General features: G+C 39.8%; 4 protein-coding genes and 2 pseudogenes across 9 annotated transcripts in view; all 6 read right to left on the reverse strand.

Annotated features, from left to right (window-relative positions):
• LOC107395889 (protocadherin 2 alpha c) overlaps positions 1–19960 on the reverse strand; it is a 171913-nt gene that overhangs the window by 69319 nt on the left and 82634 nt on the right. The gene's annotated exons all lie outside the window — the stretch shown is intronic.
• LOC107395886 (protocadherin alpha-8) lies at positions 585–3211 on the reverse strand. Its single transcript, XM_015975363.3, has one exon. It carries the CDS (start codon positions 3209–3211, stop codon positions 806–808), a length of 2406 nt encoding a protein of 801 aa, XP_015830849.3. The 3' UTR covers positions 585–805.
• Positions 4178–7744, reverse strand: LOC139070146 (protocadherin alpha-10 pseudogene; annotated as a pseudogene).
• On the reverse strand, positions 7983–10471 carry LOC139070150 (protocadherin alpha-10 pseudogene; annotated as a pseudogene).
• Positions 11893–14664, reverse strand: LOC107373269 (protocadherin alpha-8). The gene has a single exon (XM_015941431.3). It carries the CDS (start codon positions 14319–14321, stop codon positions 11895–11897), a length of 2427 nt encoding a protein of 808 aa, XP_015796917.3. The 5' UTR covers positions 14322–14664; the 3' UTR covers positions 11893–11894.
• Positions 14890–19952, reverse strand: LOC107373857 (protocadherin alpha-8-like). The gene has a single exon (XM_015941996.3). It carries the CDS (start codon positions 18738–18740, stop codon positions 16149–16151), a length of 2592 nt encoding a protein of 863 aa, XP_015797482.3. The 5' UTR covers positions 18741–19952; the 3' UTR covers positions 14890–16148.

The raw sequence follows: 19960 nt of genomic DNA on the forward strand, positions 1-19960 counted from the left end.
CCCTAAGCAACTAGTTTTAAGCACCAAGGACAGAGGCACGCTTAAGCATAACATTGCTTATTTTATTATTTTTTTAAATGAAGCATGCTGACGACAATTTTTTTTCTGTTGAATATTTTCGGATTTGTTAACTTGTTTTTTTCCCACCACAAATTATCTGCAGCTAGGAAATTTCTTTAGGGCTGATTAGTTAAAACCACTGAATTCCCCCCTCCTATTTGCCTGTGCTTAGACGTATTTCTTCTTCATTTTCTGATACGTATTTTAAACAAATGAAAATTAATTTATATCACACCACACACACACAAACACACACACACACGCACACGCACACGCACGCACACACACACACACACACACACACACACACACACACACACACACACACACACACACACACACAAACACACACACACACACACACACACACACACACACACACACACACACACACACACACACACACACACACACACACACACACGAAAATGTTAACAATATTTAGGTAATTAAGGTTCCGTTCCAACACAATGATTTGGGCAACCGCAACAATGAGCAACTGAAAGAAAAAAAATCAAACGGAATGAAGAACGCTGGACTTCAAGTTGAGCAATAAACTTTTAGAAAAATCATGTAAAAGACGAAGCTTCAAGTAGTACCTATACCTAACATCAACAGGATAAATATTCTGATCACATTCAAACTGACTTCAGCAGCTTTGAACATTTTCGAAGACACAACATCATTCACCGCATAGAAATACATACATTAAAAAAAAATCTGCGATATATATTATGATCCAAGTTTAAACTATTGAATCAAAACAGAAACTTGTTCTCACCTTGTCTTTGTTAGGTAAGGTCTGAGTTCTGGTAAAAGTGTCTCCTCCATTAATACTGATCAGTTCAGCATCTACAGGTGGGAATGGGGCGGAGAAAACCACTACGTCACTCTTCAGTGTGTCTGAGCTGAAACACACGTCATACTGCTGAGTAGCTTTAGAGTAAGACCAGCTCCCGTCAGGGTGGGTGGTGATCATCGGGGCGCTGTACCTGCTGAAACCACCGTCTGTCCTGTGGCATCTGACAGCTATTAGACTGATCAGACTCAGCAGAAAGATGACCGACACCGACACGATGGCGATCAGCAGATGCAGGTTCAGATCCGAGAAGCTGTCCTCCTTTAGAGGCACGTTTCTGAACTGAGTCTGGGTGTCAGCTGTGCTTTCAACCACCACCACATCAATAGACACAGTAGCTGACAGAGAAGGCTCTCCGTTATCAGAAACCAGCACCACCAAGGGGTGACTCTTCAGGTCGTTGTCGCTCATCCTCCTCTTAGTCCTGATCTCCCCGGTGCTGGTTCCGATCCTGAACAGGTTGTTTCCTTTGGGCTCCGTCAGGTGATAAGAAAGCAGCGCATTGTATCCAGAATCTGCGTCCACAGCTCTGATCTTTGCTACAAAGTATCCTGCTTCAGCAGAATAGGGGATGGTCTCACTGTTAACAGAACCCAGCTCAGAATAAGGAGCCAGAATTGTTGGATTGTTGTCATTTTCATCCAGGATTAAAACGTTAACAGTCACATTGCTGCTGAGTGGAGGAACACCGGAGTCTGTGGCCTGAACTTTAAACTGAAATGTTTTTAGCTCCTCATAGTTAAAGGACTGCAGGCTGATGATGTCTCCAGTCTCTGAGTTGATGTTCACCATTGCTGAAAGAGGCGTGGAGTTACTTTCTATAACCGAATACCTGAACTGCGCATTCTGATCAGTGTCAGAATCTGTCGCTGTGAACGTTGTTAAAACAGTTCCAACAGGGGTGTTCTCCTTCAAATAAACATTAATGACAGAGGCTGAAAAGCGCGGGAAGTTGTCGTTTACATCAGAAATATAAACAGTAAACTCCTTTGTGCTGGTGAGAGAAGGAGTTCCTCCATCCGTCGCAAAAATGGTGACGTTATAATAAGAATTCGTCTCTCTGTCCAACTCCCCATCCACCACCAATGAGTAATAATTCCTGTAATTTGTTTCTAATTTGAACGGACTTTCATTTTTAATCTGACAGTGAACTTCTCCGTTTTTGCCTCCGTCCTTATCCTGAACCGACACAAGCGCGATAGCGGTGCCCGCCTTTGCGTCTTCTCTCACGGTGTTAACAAGTGTAGTCACGGATATCTCAGGAGTGTTGTCATTCAAATCCAATACTTCTATCAGCACCTTGCACTGTGACGTCATCGGAGGAGAGCCTTTATCAGTGGCCTGAACGCGGATTTCAAAAGCAGGGTGTTCTTCAAAATTAACGTTTCCTTTAACTGTCAGTAATCCCGTCTGCTGATCAATGTGAAATATGTCCAAAACCTCATCTTGATCTTTGCTACTGAGTGAGTAGGAGATCTCTGCGTTAGGGCCTTGGTCGTTATCTGTTGCAGAGACCGTTATTACAGTGGCACCAAGCGGCGCGTTTTCTATCAGGCTTGTTTTATACAATGGTTTATCAAATATCGGCACGTTGTCGTTCACATCTAAAACATTTATAATAAGCTGTGACGTTCCGGACTTAGGAGGTGCCCCTCCATCAACAGCAGTGAGCGTGAGTCTAATGACAGGCTGCTTCTCTCGGTCTAACGGCTTCTGAAGGACCAGCTCAGCTGACACCCGTTCTCCTTTGTTCACCGACAAAGAAAAATGATCATTTGTACTCAGCTTGTAAGAGCTGATATCGTTTTTTCCTACATCAGCGTCATAAGCGGATAACACAAGAAATTTAGTCCCTGGTAGTGTGCTTTCTGCTATTTCGATGTTTTGAGATTTAGTGGTGAAAGCTGGATAATTGTCATTAACATCTAAAATATTTACATCCAGACGGTAAAGCTTTAACGGAGCGTTTATCACCGCTTCCACACTCACTGCGCATTTAGCTGCTTTTGCACAGAGCTCCTCTCTGTCGATCCTTTCACTTACAAAGAGAACACCGGTTTTTAGATTCACATCGAAATGTTTCCTCTTTGCACCTGTCACCATTTGAAACTGACGAGATTCCAGCTCGTGCACGGGGATGTTTAAATCTTTGGCGATGTTTCCCACAGCGGTCCCCGGATTTACCTCCTCTGATGTGGAGTATGAGAGCTGGGCGGAGACAACTGTCCAGCAAAAGCCGAACAATAAAAATGAGATAAATTCCAACATGTTCTTGTTTTGAGCTGAAGACATGATCGGACTGGATTAAAAACAAGATAAAAATCCCAGCAAGTGTCCTTCCTCTCCTTCGAAATCATCCACGGTGTGGCTCATGTCCTATGTTGTTTTCTCTGTGCGTCTGCGTCTCTTTGTGTCACAGCTTAATACACATCATCACGTTTTCTGAGGGTATGGTCGCAGAAATCCAATCAGTGTGTCATGGTCTACAGCGCCCTCGTTTGGTATAATTCTATATTACAACACAAGCTAAAAGAAAACTAGAAGACGTTGATCTCTCTTCCTCTTCAGTTCCAGTTATTTTATTATCTAAGTATATGTATGTAATCTACAGATACAGTCATGTTTTATTATCAACAGCATGTAGTATGAGTATGAAACAGGTGAGCTTCAAATACTGAACAGTTTGGAGGTGGGGATGAGGGAGACTGTATGTAAACATTGAGACTATCATATTGAAACAAAAATCAAAAATATTAAAAGTAAAAAGCTTGCATATGCTTGGATTAAAGAAGATCGTTCAGGAGTTTAAAACAGATATCATCTGTGTGCAGCAAGCCAAGGCAACATGTTTTAAAAAAGTTATAGATTTCCAACATGTGCAAAAAGCAAGGCAATAAAAAGACCACATGATGCACCAACCAGTTAAAACTTTCTACAGATTAAATGTGATGTCAAACAATTGTGATTTCATAAAAATTACAAATGCTGTTTAATCTCAGAGAAAATGGATTGACCAATGGTGCTCACAAGGATAGTGTGGTCTAAATAAAAGTCAGAAAGGAGTAAAAGACAATTGTATTACCTGAAAAAAACGTATGATACAAAAATGATGATTATTAGGTATGAAAATGAATGATTATAATATGGTTGAATTCTAGATGGAGAAGGTTGCAAAAATGGAAACATTTCTTTATGTACCGACCTTGAGTTTCAATAAAAATTGATATTACTGAATTAACACAGTGTACTGTTGACTTTTTATTTTTTTCCAGGTACAAAAAATGTTCTTACCTTGTCTTTGTTAGGTAAGGTCTGAGTTCTGGTAAAAGTGTCTCCTCCATTAATACTGATCAGTTCAGCATCTACAGGTGGGAACGGGGCGGGGAAAACCACTACGTCACTCTTCAGTGTGTCTGAGCTGAAACACACGTCATACTGCTGAGTAGCTTTAGAGTAAGACCAGCTCCCGTCAGGGTGGGTGGTGATCATCGGGGCGCTGTACCTGCTGAAACCACCGTCTGTCCTGTGGCATCTGACAGCTATTAGACTGATCAGACTCAGCAGAAAGACGACCGACACCGACACGATGGCGATCAACAGATACAAGTTCAGATCCGAGAAGCTGTCCTCCTTTAGAGGCACGTTTCTGAACTGAGTCTGGATGTCAGCTGTGCTTTCAACCACCACCACATCAATAGACACAGTAGCTGACAGAGAAGGCTCTCCGTTATCAGAAACCAGCACCACCAAGGGGTGACTCTTCAGGTCGTTGTCGCTCATCCTCCTTTTAGTCCTGATCTCCCCGGTGCTGGTTCCGATCCTGAACAGGTTGTTTCCTTTGGGCTCCGTCAGGTGATAAGAAAGCAGCGCATTGTATCCAGAATCTGCGTCCACAGCTCTGATCTTTGCTACAAAGTATCCTGCTTCAGCAGAATAGGGGATGGTCTCACTGTTAACAGAACCCAGCTCAGAATAAGGAGCCAGAATTGTTGGATTGTTGTCATTTTCATCCAGGATTAAAACGTTAACAGTCACGTTGCTGCTGAGTGGAGGAACACCAGAGTCTGTGGCCTGAACTTTAAACTGAAATGTTTTTAGCTCCTCGTAGTTAAAAGACTGCAGGCTGATGATGTCTCCAGTCTCTGAGTTGATGTTTATAATTGATGACAGCAGGTTTCTGTTCTCATGTAAAAGTGAATAACTAATCTGACCATTCTGGTCAGTGTCTGCATCCTCTGCTGACACTCTTTTAATTACTGCTCCTGTTGGAGCATTTTCTTTAATAAAAATATTTATGATGTTTTCTGTAAAAACAGGTTTGTTGTCATTTACGTCAGAGACCTGGACATGAATGACACTGGTGCTGAAGAGAGGGGGGGTGCCCTCATCTGTAGCAGTGATGCTGATATTATACTGAGATGATGTTTCCCTGTCCAGAGGACCGTCCACAACTAATGAATAATAATTCTTATAATTCAAATCTAGCTTAAATGGAACATGATTAGTTATTTTACAGTTGACCATGCCATTTTTACCACTGTCTTTATCAAATACTGAAACGAGAGCAACAGCAGTGCCAACAGATGCATCTTCTTTCACTGAGTTTACCAGAGATGTGACTGAGACCTCAGGAGCATTGTCATTCATGTCTAAGACTTCTATCAGTAATTTAGCATGTGAGGTGAGAGGAGAGGAAGCTCCATCACTGGCCTGAACTCGAATCTCAAAAACATTATTTTCCTCAAAGTCAATATTTCTTTTATTGGTTACTGTCCCTGTTATTTTATCAATAGCAAAGAGATCAGTCTGTTTCCCACTACCCATTTTACTAAATGAATAAAACACATTTCCATTTTGTCCCTCATCTAAATCAGTAGCATTCAAAGTAATTATCGATGTGCCTATTTTTACATTCTCATATATTTTTGTTTTGTACAGAGTCTGACTAAAGAGCGGTGCATTGTCATTATTATCCAGCACATTCACTAATATGGTCATAGAGCCAGACTTAGCTGGTGTTCCCCCATCAACAGCAGTCAGTATGAGTTGAACCACAGACTGTTTCTCTCTGTCCAAAACTCTCTGAAGAACCAGTTCCGGTGTTATAGTCTCTCCTTTGTGAGTGATCAGAGAGAAATGTTCATTTTGACTGAGCTTGTAGGCATTAACAGCATTTTTACCCACGTCTAAATCCTCCGCAGCATTCAGGGGGAATTTCGTTCCTGCTGCTGTGTTCTCGCTAATATTCATTGACTGGACCGTACTGGTGAATGCTGGAGAGTTATCATTAACATCTTGTATTGCAATTTCAAATCTGTAAAGCTTTAGAGGATTATTAATTACAGCTTCTACGTTAAGTGAACATTTGGCCTCGTCGCTGCAGAGCTCCTCCCGATCTATCCTCTCGTTAACAAAGAGCGCACCAGTCTTTAGATTTACCTCGAAATACTTTGTCTTTGATCCGGCAACGATCTGAAACATTCGAGATTCAAGCTCCTGGACATTAAGATTGAGATCTCTTGCAATATTTCCGACAACAGTCCCCCGACTGACCTCTTCTGAGACGGAATAAGAGACGTGCCCTGAGACCGTTTCCCAACAACAATCCAACAGCACGACGGCGATATAAATCCACAAAGATGTCCATCTTCCTGGAAAATGCATCGCTATACTTCACTAGAACACTCCAAAAATAGATATGGTAATGCGGCTTCAAAAATAACAAGTTTAAAGTGAATATCCAAATAAAGGAGGCGGATAAAATCGAGGTCTGTGCACAGCTTTTCTTCCTCTGCTGAATCCTTTTGTCTGTGTTTGGAAATCATTCACTGAAAATAGGAGGAGTCCTAACCTATGTAGTCAGAAATGTATGTGACGGTCTACGCTGTCCTCGTGTGGACAGAAACAAGCGGTACAATAATAAAATAATGAATACAAATCAAATCAAGATTCTCATTCTGAATTTATTCACCTAAAATGTATTTTCATTTTGTAAGATAACATCACGTGATATAAAATGCCGAATTACAGTAAAAATAGCTGCTTCATTCAATTTTTCCCTCAGAAATTTTAGAAAATTCAGTCAATTAAATTTCGTTTGAAATTGCACTCGCTTTACAAATCCCGAATCCGTGAAACGTTCTGAAACTGTATTAAACACTTCTAATCCAGTGCAAAACGGCTCACTTTTTAGTTTAATAATTTACATGTGTTGCTTTTTAGATTCGTTCATATTTTAAAATTATTTCGCCTTTACTGTGAGGACGGAATTACAAAGTTATGGGGACATACGTTCAGTTTAATTTGCAACAAAATTCCATCGTTTTTGTGTTCGTTATTTTAATACCGGTATGTATTTGTTTTGTCAATGGCGTCAGTGACGCAGAAACACACACGCACTTGCAGCACCACGGACAGCGGCAGAGAGGTAGTCTACACATCCGTTTCATTCTGCATTTTTTATTCTTTTTTTAAATTTATTTCCAAATCTAAAGAACGCTCGACCGGCGATCGCGCTCCAAAACCTTCAAATATAATACTGGAAAATGTATGAATGAATAAATTTACCAATTTACCAGCTGTCGAAATTCTTTTCATGAATACCATGAACACAACTGATTGCAAATTATATTAGTGAAGATAATATATGCGGATCTGTAGTTTTCTTTATGTTTTCCCTAAACCGAATCAAATAGACAATGGTTACGTGAGAAATGTGGAAAAGGGGCTCATTTTAATTGCAAAATAGTTTTGAGCCGCATTAAATATAAAAAGGCCTAAATAAAACTCTAAATGTATGAAACACAACATGAAAAAAATAAAACGTGTTCAGCATCATGATGTTATATAGTTCCAATAAACTTACTAATCTCGTTAAATAAATAAATGATTAAATAAATAAATGATTAAATAAATAAATGAGAAAATAAATAAATAAATAAATAAATAAATAAATAAATAAATAAATAAATAAATAAATAAATAAATAAATAAACTTTTGAGATGTGATGGATAATGTTACCACTTTTAGAAGAATGCTGCATCATTTTGTTATGCTCACGTCAAAATTACACTTTTGATAAAGGAATTTTAATAAGTCTTCTCAGAAAAGGAGAAAAAATGCTATGCTTATTTTTTCCACCACATGTCCAAAACCTATAAAGCAAAACGTATTCTTACCTTGTCTTTGTTAGGTAAGGTCTGAGTTCTGGTAAAAGTGTCTCCTCCATTAATACTGATCAGTTCAGCATCTACAGGCGGGAACGGGGCGGGGAAAACCACTACGTCACTCTTCAGTGTGTCTGAGCTGAAACACACGTCATACTGCTGAGTAGCTTTAGAGTAAGACCAGCTCCCGTCAGGGTGGGTGGTGATCATCGGGGCGCTGTACCTGCTGAAACCACCGTCTGTCCTGTGGCATCTGACAGCTATTAGACTGATCAGACTCAGCAGAAAGACGACCGACACCGACACGATGGCGATCAGCAGATATAGGTTCAGATCCAAAAAGCTGTCCTCCTTTAGAGGCACGTTTCTGAACTGAGTCTGGATGTCAGCTGTGCTTTCAACCACCACCACATCAATAGACACAGTAGCTGACAGAGAAGGCTCTCCGTTATCAGAAACCAGCACCACCAAGGGGTGACTCTTCAGGTCGTTGTCGCTCATCCTCCTCTTAGTCCTGATCTCCCCGGTGCTGGTTCCGATCCTGAACAGGTTGTTTCCTTTGGGCTCCGTCAGGTGATAAGAAAGCAGCGCATTGTATCCAGAATCTGCGTCCACAGCTCTGATCTTTGCTACAAAGTACCCTGCTTCAGCAGAATAGGGGATGGTCTCACTGTTAACAGAACCCAGCTCAGAATAAGGAGCCAGAATTGTTGGATTGTTGTCATTTTCATCCAGGATTAAAACGTTAACAGTCACGTTGCTGCTGAGTGGAGGAACACCAGAGTCTGTGGCCTGAACTTTAAACTGAAATGTTTTTAGCTCCTCGTAGTTAAAAGACTGCAGGCTGATGATGTCTCCAGTCTCTGAGTTGATGTTTATAATTGATGACAGCAGGTTTCTGTTCTCATGTAAAAGTGAATAACTAATCTGACCATTCTGGTCAGTGTCTGCATCCTCTGCTGACACTCTTTTAATTACTGCTCCTGTTGGAGCATTTTCTTTAATAAAAATATTTATGATGTTTTCTGTAAAAACAGGTTTGTTGTCATTTACATCAGAGACCTGGACATGAATGACACTGGTGCTGAAGAGAGGGGGGCTGCCCTCATCTGTAGCAGTGATGCTGATATTATACTGAGATGATGTTTCCCTGTCCAGAGGACCGTCCACAACTAATGAATAATAATTCTTATAATTCAAATCTAGCTTAAATGGAACATGATTAGACATTTTACAGTTGACCATGCCATTTTTACCACTGTCTTTATCAAATACTGAAATGAGAGCAACAGCAGTGCCAATAGATGCATCTTCTTTCACTGAGTTTACCAGAGATGTGACTGAGACCTCAGGAGCATTGTCATTCATGTCTAAGACTTCAATCAGTAATTTAGCATGTGAGGTGTGAGGAGAGGAAGCTCCATCACTGGCCTGAACTCGAATCTCAAAAACATTATTTTCCTCAAAATCAATATTTATTTTATTGGTTACTGTCCCTGTTATTTTATCAATAGCAAAGAGATCAGTCTGTTTCCCACTACCCATTTTACTAATGGAATAAAACACATTTCCATTTTGTCCCTCATCTAAATCAGTAGCATTCAAAGTAATTATCGATGTGCCTATTTTTACATTCTCATATATTTTTGTTTTGTACAGAGTCTGACTAAAGAGCGGTGCATTGTCATTAATATCCAACACATTCACTAATATGGTCATAGAGCCAGACTTAGCTGGTGTTCCCCCATCAACAGCAGTCAGTATGAGTTGAACCACAGACTGTTTCTCTCTGTCCAAAACTCTCTGAAGAACCAGTTCCGGTGTTATAATCTCTCCTTTGTGAGTGATCAGAGAGAAATGTTCATTTTGACTGAGCTTGTAGGCATTAACAGCATTTTTACCCACGTCTAAATCCTCCGCAGCATTCAGGGGGAATTTCGTTCCTGCTGCTGTGTTCTCGCTAATATTCATTGAATGGACCGTACTGGCGAATGCTGGAGAGTTATCATTAACATCTGATATTGCAATTTCACATCTGTAAAGCTTTAGAGGATTATTAATTACAGCTTCTACGTTAAGTGAACATTTGGCCTCGTCGCTGCAGAGCTCCTCCCGATCTATCCTCTCGTTAACAAAGAGCGCACCAGTCTTTAGATTTACCTCGAAATACTTTGTCTTTGATCCGGCAACGATCTGAAACATTCGAGATTCAAGCTCCTGGACATTAAGATTGAGATCTCTTGCAATATTTCCGACAACAGTCCCTCGACTGACCTCTTCTGAGACGGAATAAGAGACGTGCCCTGAGACCGTTTCCCAACAACAATCCAACAGCACGACGGCGATATAAATCCACAAAGATGTCCATCCTCCAGGAAAATGCATCGCTACACTTCACTAGAACACTCCAAAAATAGATCTGGTAATGCAGCTACAAAAATAACAAGTTTAAAGTGAATATCCAAATAAAGGAGGCGGATAAAATCGAGGTCTGTGCACAGCTTTTCTTCCTCTGCTGAATCCTTTTGTCTGTGTTTGGAAATCATTCACTGAAAATAGGAGGAGTCCTAACCTATGTAGTCAGAAATGTGACGGTCAACGCTGTCCTCGTGTGGACAGAAACAAGCGGTACAATAATAAAATAATGAATACAAATCAAATCAAGATCCTCATTCTGAATTTATTCACCAAAAATGTATTTTCATTTTGTAGATAACATCACGTGATATAAAATGCCGAATTACAGTAAAAATAGCTGCTTCATTCATTTTTCCCCCAGAAATTTTAGAAAATTCAGTCAATTAAATTTCGTTTGAAATTGCACACGCTTTACAAATCCCGAATCCGTGAAACGTTCTGAAACTGTATTAAACACTTCTAATCCAATGCAAAAGGCTCACTTTTTTATTTAATAATTTACATGTGTTGCTTTTTAGATTCGTTCATATTTTAAAATTATTTCGCCTTTACTGTGAGGACGGAATTACAAAGTTATGGGGACATACGTTCAGTTTAATTTGCAACAAAATTCCGTCGTTTTTGTGTTCGTTATTATAATACTGGTATGTATTTGTTTTGTCAATGGCGTCAGTGACGCAGAAACACACACGCACTTGCAGCACCACGGACAGCGGCAGAGAGGTAGAAATCCGTTTCATTCTGCTTTTTTAATTCTTTTTTTTTTTTTTTTTTTTTTTCAAATCTAAAGAACGCTCGACCCGCGATCGCACTCAAAAACCTTCAAATATAATACTGGAAAATGGATGAATGAATAAATTTACCAATTTACCATCTGTCGAAATAATTTTCATGAATACTATGAACACAATTGATTGCAAATTATATTAGTGAAGATAATATATGCGGATCTGTAGTTTTATTTATGTTTTCCCTAAACTGAATCAAATAGACCATGAGTTTATGGTTGCATGAGAAATGTGGAAAAGGGGCTCATTTTAATTGCAAAATAGTTTTGAGCCGCATTAAATATAAAACTGCCTAAATAAAACTCTAAATGTATGAAACACAACATGAAAATATAAACCATGTTCAGCATTATGGTATATAGTTGCAATAAACTTACTAATCTCGTTAAATAAATAAATAAATAAATAAATAAATAAATAAATAAATAAATAAACAATAAATAAATAAATAAATAAATAAATAAACCTTTGAGATGTGATGGATAATGTTAACACTTTTAGAAGAATGCTGCATAATTTTGTTATGCTCACGTCAAAATTACACTTTTGATAAAGGAATTTTAATAAGTCTTCTCAGAAAAGGAGAAAAAAAAATGCTATGCTTATTTTTTCCCCCACATGTCCAAAACCTGTAAAGCAAAACGTATTCTTACCTTGTCTTTGCTAGGTAAGGTCTGAGTTCTGGTAAAAGTGTCTCCTCCATTAATGCTGATCAGTTCAGCATCTACAGGTGGGAACGGGGCGGGGAAAACCACTACGTCACTCTTCAGTGTGTCTGAGCTGAAACACACGTCATACTGCTGAGTAGCTTTAGAGTAAGACCAGCTCCCGTCAGGGTGGGTGGTGATCATCGGGGCGCTGTACCTGCTGAAACCACCGTCTGTCCTGTGGCATCTGACAGCTATTAGACTGATCAGACTCAGCAGAAAGACGACCGACACCGACACGATGGCGATCAGCAGATACAGGTTCAGATCCGAGAAGCTGTCCTCCTTTAGAGGCACGTTTCTGAACTGAGTCTGGATGTCAGCTGTGCTTTCAACCACCACCACATCAATAGACACAGTAGCTGACAGAGAAGGCTCTCCGTTATCAGAAACCAGCACCACCAAGGGGTGACTCTTCAGGTCGTTGTCACTCATCCTCCTCTTAGTCCTGATCTCCCCGGTGCTGGTTCCGATCCTGAACAGGTTGTTTCCTTTGGGCTCCGTCAGGTGATAAGAAAGCAGCGCATTGTATCCAGAATCTGCGTCCACAGCCCTGATCTTTGCTACAAAGTACCCTGCTTCAGCAGAATAGGGGATGGTCTCACTGTTAACAGAACCCAGCTCAGAATAAGGAGCCAGAATTGTTGGATTGTTGTCATTTTCATCCAGGATTAAAACGTTAACAGTCACGTTGCTGCTGAGTGGAGGAACACCAGAGTCTGTGGCCTGAACTTTAAACTGAAATGTTTTTAGCTCCTCGTAGTTAAAAGTCTGCAGGCTGATGATGTCTCCAGTCTCTGAGTTGATGTTCACCAGAGATGATGAAGCTGTTTTCTCACTTTGTAAAAACGAGTAGCTGACCTGACAGTTGTTCCCAACATCAGCATCAACAGCAGACACAGTTTTAATAACCGCACCTACTGGACTGTTTTCTCTTACATAAACATTAATTACTGGTTCCGGGAATCGGGGCGGGTTGTCATTCACGTCAGAAACCTGAACATTAAATGTGTTTGAGCTGGAGAGAGATGGAGTCCCTTCATCAGATGCCATTATAGTAACATTGTATTCAGACACATTCTCTCTATCAAGCGGCCCATTAACCACTAACGAGTAATAATTTTTATAATTGGTTTCCAGTTTAAACGGGCTTTCATTTACAATAACAGCCGTCACTGCTCCGTTTCTGCCTCCATCTTTGTCCAGCACCGACACAAGGGCTACAGCTGTTCCTACAGGTGCGTCCTCTTTCACCGTGTTTAGTAGTGACGTCACGGTGATCTCAGGGGCGTTATCATTCAAATCAACCACCTCTACTAAAACTTTACAGTGAGCGGACATTGGAGGCTGTCCTTTGTCACTGGCCTGAGCGTGGATCTCAAACGCAGGATTCTCTTCATAATCGATGTTACCTTTAACCATAATCGCTCCTGTTAGCGAGTCAATCTGAAACAGATCTAAAATGAGATCTTGGCCTTTTCCTCTTAAAGAATATTCTACTTCTGCATTTATTCCGTTATCTGCGTCTACTGCAGTTAAAACAATGACTGTGTGCCCCACAGATAGATTCTCAGTTATGCTGGCTTTGTATAAAGAATTACTAAAAACCGGAGCATTGTCATTATTGTCTAAAACATTTATTATAATTTGTGATGTGCCTGACTTTGGCGGGTTTCCACCATCAACTGCAGTCAGTGTGAGCCTAATGATGGGTTGTTTTTCCCGGTCTAAAGCCTTTTGGAGCACAAGCTCAGCAGACACACTGTCTCTTCCTTTGTGGATGTCTATAGCAAAGTAATCATTTGGACTCAGCTTGTATGTGCTAACGCCATTCTTCCCGACATCCAGATCCGACGCTCCTATAATACCAAATTTCCCCCCTGGTGAAATACTTTCCGCTATATTAATAGTCTGTAATTTCTCAGGAAAAAATGGGGCGTTATCATTTACATCAAGGATAATTATTTCCAAACGGTACAGCTTTAGCGGGCTGTTCATCACGGCCTCGACATTAACAGTGCATTTTGTAGCCTTTGCACAAAGCTCCTCTCGATCGATTCGTTCACTGACATAAAGACTTCCTGTTTTCAGATTTGTGTCGAAATATTGTCTCTTTGATCCGCTAACGAGCTGAAACATCCGCGCTTCTAAATCCTGCACGTTTATGTTCAGATCTTTGGCGAGATTTCCCACAGAGGTCCCTGGACTTGCCTCTTCCGAAATAGAATAAGAGAGCTGCCCACATACCAGCTTCCAGCAGCAATCCAAAATACAAACGAGCAAATAATATCCACAAGCTCCGCGTTTCCTTTGCATCGGCATCGTGTTATGCACTTATTAAAAAAAATTACAAGACATCCATTATTCCTCGACAGGTCCACGCTTTTGAGAACGAGTAAAATGAAATAGTCTCCTAGAGAAGACAAAGAACCCTGTCTTCTTCCTCACAACGACTCTTTGTAACAAAGACCTGAGCAAAATCATCCTTTATATCTGGGAGGGGCGTTCAGAAACATTTTGTCCATCAATATGTGACGGTCTATAATGTCCTCACGTGGACGTGAGTAGTAACTGCACTCGGAAAGAGCACAAAGAAAATCCTTAGATATGAGCTGCTGCTCTTCATAGGAAAATAAACCTTATAAAAATTAACAAAAAAATATTAATGATATTATTTAATATTAATCATCATCATCATCATCATCATCATCATCATCATCATCATCATATAAGAAGAGTAATAATAATATTTATATTAATATAATAATAATAATAATAATAATAATAGTAATAATAATAATAATAATAATAATAATAATAATAATAATAATAATAATAATAATAATAATAACAATAATAAATTACGACTATTACTCTCTGAGCAAATGTATCCATAGCCGCTCTGATAGAACCAACAACATCTACAGGAAGTTATTTGGTGTAGTCTAGTGGTAACATCGTGTCACTTAAATCTTGCTTTCCCCTCTGTTGATGTTGGTTCGACACTCGGTGGGGTCGGCTGCAATCTATTTAGCCAGCTGAAACATTTAATTTGTTTATATTTTAGTTGTAATGTTTATTTTCTGCAAAATATTTATGTCTCTAAAAGTTCTTTGAATTTGGTCGTTCCTGAACAGCATTTTAGTTGAAACTCTGCTCACAAATGGACTCACACTGGCTAAATAAACGAATAAATAGAAAAACAAACACATTAGTCATTATATTACGGTATACCAATAAATGGTTAAAAACATAGTACTGGCAAGTGTAGCTAGGAAAGAAGAAAAAAGTTTGCACCATTACAGGGAGGCGAACCTGCGCAAAACTACATAAGCTGCTGCAAAACCACTTCACCACTACATCTGACACCGAGCTAGTGGCGTCACATGTGATTGTGCCATTCAGTGCGTTTTTTTAGATCGGATGTATGATTTTTCGGCGGTGTCTCAGTAGAAGTCATTTCAGGGATTATTTGTCAGAAAATTCACAGAATATCCAGATTTGAGAACCAAGACCAGACCCGCTTCAGAGGAGAGGACCAAATTGAAGCCGAGATGGGAGGAAAATGTGTGAACGAGGCCAAAAATGGCTTTGGCGTGTTTCTTATGAGGAAATGACAATATAACATTATCAAAAGTTCCAAAAGTTAGATTTTTAATTATATGGAACCTTTACAAAAACGGTTGAGTTAACTTCTCAACTCAGTCCTCAATCTTGCATTTTAGATGATATAACACCCTCTTTGGTTCCAGAATACTATCAAGTCTGACAACTGGAAGGAATTGGACTGACTCTGATGGAATGGGTGGGGCTGACTCTGGTGCAGCTCCGCCTTTGTGGTTCTGCAGCGAGCACCACTTGGCTAATCTTGGTTTATGAGGTGAGGAGTTTTGAGTAGAACTGTTGCTCTTCCATTTCCAGTGGCAGTGAATCCTTAGGAGTTGTGTGCTAATTTATCTTTTTCTGACATGACAATAAGGAAACTTTAAAAATTGCTCAAAATGGCTAGTGACCAAATTTTGACAGATCATTCATACACACATTGGATTTGTCTTTAGAAGCACTAGAAACCCACAAGGCAAGAAAACAATGACGCAAAGATTAAGAGATGTGAAATGTGATCCTGTTAAAAACCATTAATACAACACTTTAACAGATATTGCATTTCAAAAATAATGTTAATCTTACCTTTTCTTTGTTAGGTAAGGTCTGAGTTCTGGTAAAAGTGTCTCCTCCATTAATACTGATCAGTTCAGCATCTACAGGTGGGAACGGGGCGGGGAAAACCACTACGTCACTCTTCAGTGTGTCTGAGCTGAAACACACGTCATACTGCTGAGTAGCTTTAGAGTAAGACCAGCTCCCGTCAGGGTGGGTGGTGATCATCGGGGTGCTGTACCTGCTGAAACCACCATCTGTCCTGTGGCATCTGACAGCTATTAGACTGATCAGACTCAGCAGAAAGACGACCGACACCGACACGATGGCGATCAGCAGATACAGGTTCAGATCCGAGAAGCTGTCCTCCTTTAGAGGCACGTTTCTGAACTGAGTCTGGATGTCAGCTGTGCTTTCAACCACCACCACATCAATAGACACAGTAGCTGACAGAGAAGGCTCTCCGTTATCAGAAACCAGCACCACCAAGGGGTGACTCTTCAGGTCGTTGTCGCTCATCCTCCTCTTAGTCCTGATCTCCCCGGTGCTGGTTCCGATCCTGAACAGGTTGTTTCCTTTGGGCTCCGTCAGGTGATAAGAAAGCAGCGCATTGTATCCAGAATCTGCGTCCACAGCCCTGATCTTTGCTACAAAGTACCCTGCTTCAGCAGGATAGGGGATGGTCTCACTGTTAACAGAACCCAGCTCAGAATAAGGAGCCAGAATTGTTGGATTGTTGTCATTTTCATCCAGGATTAAAACGTTAACAGTCACGTTGCTGCTGAGTGGAGGAACACCAGAGTCTGTGGCCTGAACTTTAAACTGAAATGTTTTTAGCTCCTCGTAGTTAAAAGACTGCAGGCTGATGATGTCTCCAGTCTCTGAGTTGATGTTTATAATTGATGACAGCAGGTTTCTGTTCTCATGTAAAAGTGAATAACTAATCTGACCATTCTGGTCAGCGTCTGCATCCTCTGCTGACACTGTTTTAATTACTGCTCCTGTTGGAGCATTTTCTTTAATACAAATATTTATGATGTTTTCTGTAAAAACAGGTTTGTTGTCATTTACGTCAGAGACCTGGACATGAATGACACTGGTGCTGAAGAGAGGGGGGGTGCCCTCATCTGTAGCAGTGATGCTGATATTATACTGAGATGATGTTTCCCTGTCCAGAGGACCGTCCACAACTAATGAATAATAATTCTTATAATTCAAATCTAGCTTAAATGGAACATGATTAGACATTTTACAGTTGACCATGCCATTTTTACCACTGTCTTTATCAAATACTGAAACGAGAGCAACAGCAGTGCCAATAGATGCATCTTCTTTCACTGAGTTTACCAGAGATGTGACTGAGATCTCAGGAGCATTGTCATTCATGTCTAAGACTTCAATCAGTAATTTAGCATGTGAGGTGAGAGGAGAGGAAGCTCCATCACTGGCCTGAACTCGAATCTCAAAAACATTATTTTCCTCAAAGTCAATATTTCTTTTATTTGTAACAACCCCTGTTATTTTATCGATAGCAAACAGTTCAGTTTGTTTTCCGCGACCTATTTTATTAAATGAATAAAATACTTTCCCATTTTGTCCCTCATCTAAATCAGTAGCATTTATTTGTATTATTGGTGTGCCTACCTTTGCATTCTCATACACCCTGGCTTTGTATAATGTCTGACTGAAAACAGGTGAATTGTCATTATTATCCAGCACATTCACTAATATGGTCATAGAGCCAGACTTAGCTGGTGTTCCCCCATCAACAGCAGTCAGTATGAGTTGAACCACAGACTGTTTCTCTCTGTCCAAAACTCTCTGAAGAACCAGTTCCGGTGTTATAGTCTCTCCTTTGTGAGTGATCAGAGAGAAATGTTCATTTTGACTGAGCTTGTAGGCATTAACAGCATTTTTACCCACGTCTAAATCCTCCGCAGCATTCAGGGGGATTTTTTCCCCCGCTGCTGTGTTCTCGCTCACGTTAATTGACTGGACCGTACTGAGAAATGACGGAGAGTTATCATTAACATCCAATATTGTGATTTCAAATCTGTAAAGCTTTAGAGGATTATTAATTACAGCTTCTACGTTAAGTGAACATTTGGCCCCTTCGCTGCAGAGCTCCTCCCGATCTATCCTCTCGTTAACAAAGAGCGCACCAGTCTTTAGATTTACCTCGAAATACTTTGTCTTTGATCCGGCAACGATCTGAAACATTCGAGATTCAAGCTCCTGGACATGAAGATTGAGATCTCTTGCAATATTTCCGACAACCGTCCCCCGATTGACCTCTTCTGAGACGGAATAAGAGACTTGTCCTGAGACCGTTTCCCAAAAACAATCCAACAGCACGACGGCGAGATAAATCCACAAAGATCTCCATCCTCCAGGAAAATGCGCCATTGCGCATATACACCAAAAATATCTGACTAAATAATTTCCAAAAATCACAAGTTTGAAGTGAAAATATAAAATAGGCGAAGCAGAAATGAGTGATCTTGGTGCTCTGCTCTCCTTCTCCTCAAACCTTTTGTCTGTTTGAAAATGTATGTTCTTCATGGGAGGAGCCGGGATCGACATGTGGTGAAAAAATATGTAATGGTCTACACCGTCCTCATGTGGACATAATCAAGCGGTACAATAATTTAAAATAAATTACATATCAAAAACGTCCATTAAAGTAAAGTGATCGTCTATCTCTTTTAAAATGATCATAAAACATCTATTATTCACATGTTCATTTAATAGGATTATTGATTGCTGTCTAAATTTACTGTAATTGCCATTTTCAGTTATAGTCTGGGGTTTTAACAGTTTTCTGAGAAACATGCCGCTTAACAATTAACAGCCCCATTAGAAACGATACTTTTATATCAAATTTTAGAGAGCAGTAAGTGATTACATGTTGATTTAAGTGATTCTATATTGTTTTGTAATCGTTTATGCTTAGTTTCTATTGGAAAAAAAACATTTCACAACAGTTGAATGAAAAAATAAAATAAAAGACGTGTGAAAAACGAAAATCTCCCATTTCCAGGTGTTTCGTTAGTTCTAGTATTTTACTGATAAAAGTTCAATGGCTGATGTAGGACTAGAAGTAACTTTCAGCACCACGAACAGCGAAAAACCTTCTAGGCACCAGGGGCGGCGTTAGACCCGGCTACTTGGGCTGAAGCCCCGGATGTTTCATGATAAGCCCCGGATCTAAATCGCGGAAGTAACATGCAGTACCAAAGGCACAGACTTGGAATACTATTAAAGAAATAGTTGAACAAACTAATGAATGATTTCAGTTTCACAACTACAGACAATTTTGGAAACGTGTGTACATTGTCATCTAAAGAAATTGTTTAAAATAACTAAATATATAAGAAGTGCTTGATATTTTTCTGCCATAGTTTTTGTTTAACTGATTCTGCCAAGCAAAGTGGGTTAATATCGTTAATTGACAAATATAATATGGGAAGTCAAGCCTCGTTAAAAACAATGTATCTAAAAAATTGTTAATAGTTTCAAATGAATAAATCCATGGTTATGAATAAAGTGTCCACAAAAATAAATTGGAAAATTTTAAGCAAAAAATATAAATATTTACGCGGTGACCTCTAAACTGCTTCAGCATTTTTGATAGGATAAACGAACAATAAACAAACAGACAAAAAAAGAGCCCCCAAAACAAATTGTGTGACATTATAGACTTAAAAAAGGGCTTTAGGATATGCTTATTTCACAAATGAGAGTTTCAAACAGGATTTGAGCAAGCCATCGCAGATGTTAACTATGTTGTGTAAAACAAAGGG

The sequence above is a fragment of the Nothobranchius furzeri genome, chromosome 1, assembly GCF_043380555.1.
Source record: "Nothobranchius furzeri strain GRZ-AD chromosome 1, NfurGRZ-RIMD1, whole genome shotgun sequence".
In the NCBI taxonomy this organism is placed as follows: Eukaryota; Metazoa; Chordata; class Actinopteri; order Cyprinodontiformes; family Nothobranchiidae; genus Nothobranchius; species Nothobranchius furzeri.

Coding starts and splice junctions, on each gene's coding strand:
- LOC107395886 (XM_015975363.3), bottom strand. CDS start 3,211: ATGTCTTCAGCTCAAAACAAGAACATGTTGGAATTTATCTCATTTTTA.
- LOC107373269 (XM_015941431.3), bottom strand. CDS start 14,321: ATGCCGATGCAAAGGAAACGCGGAGCTTGTGGATATTATTTGCTCGTT.
- LOC107373857 (XM_015941996.3), bottom strand. CDS start 18,740: ATGTCGATCCCGGCTCCTCCCATGAAGAACATACATTTTCAAACAGAC.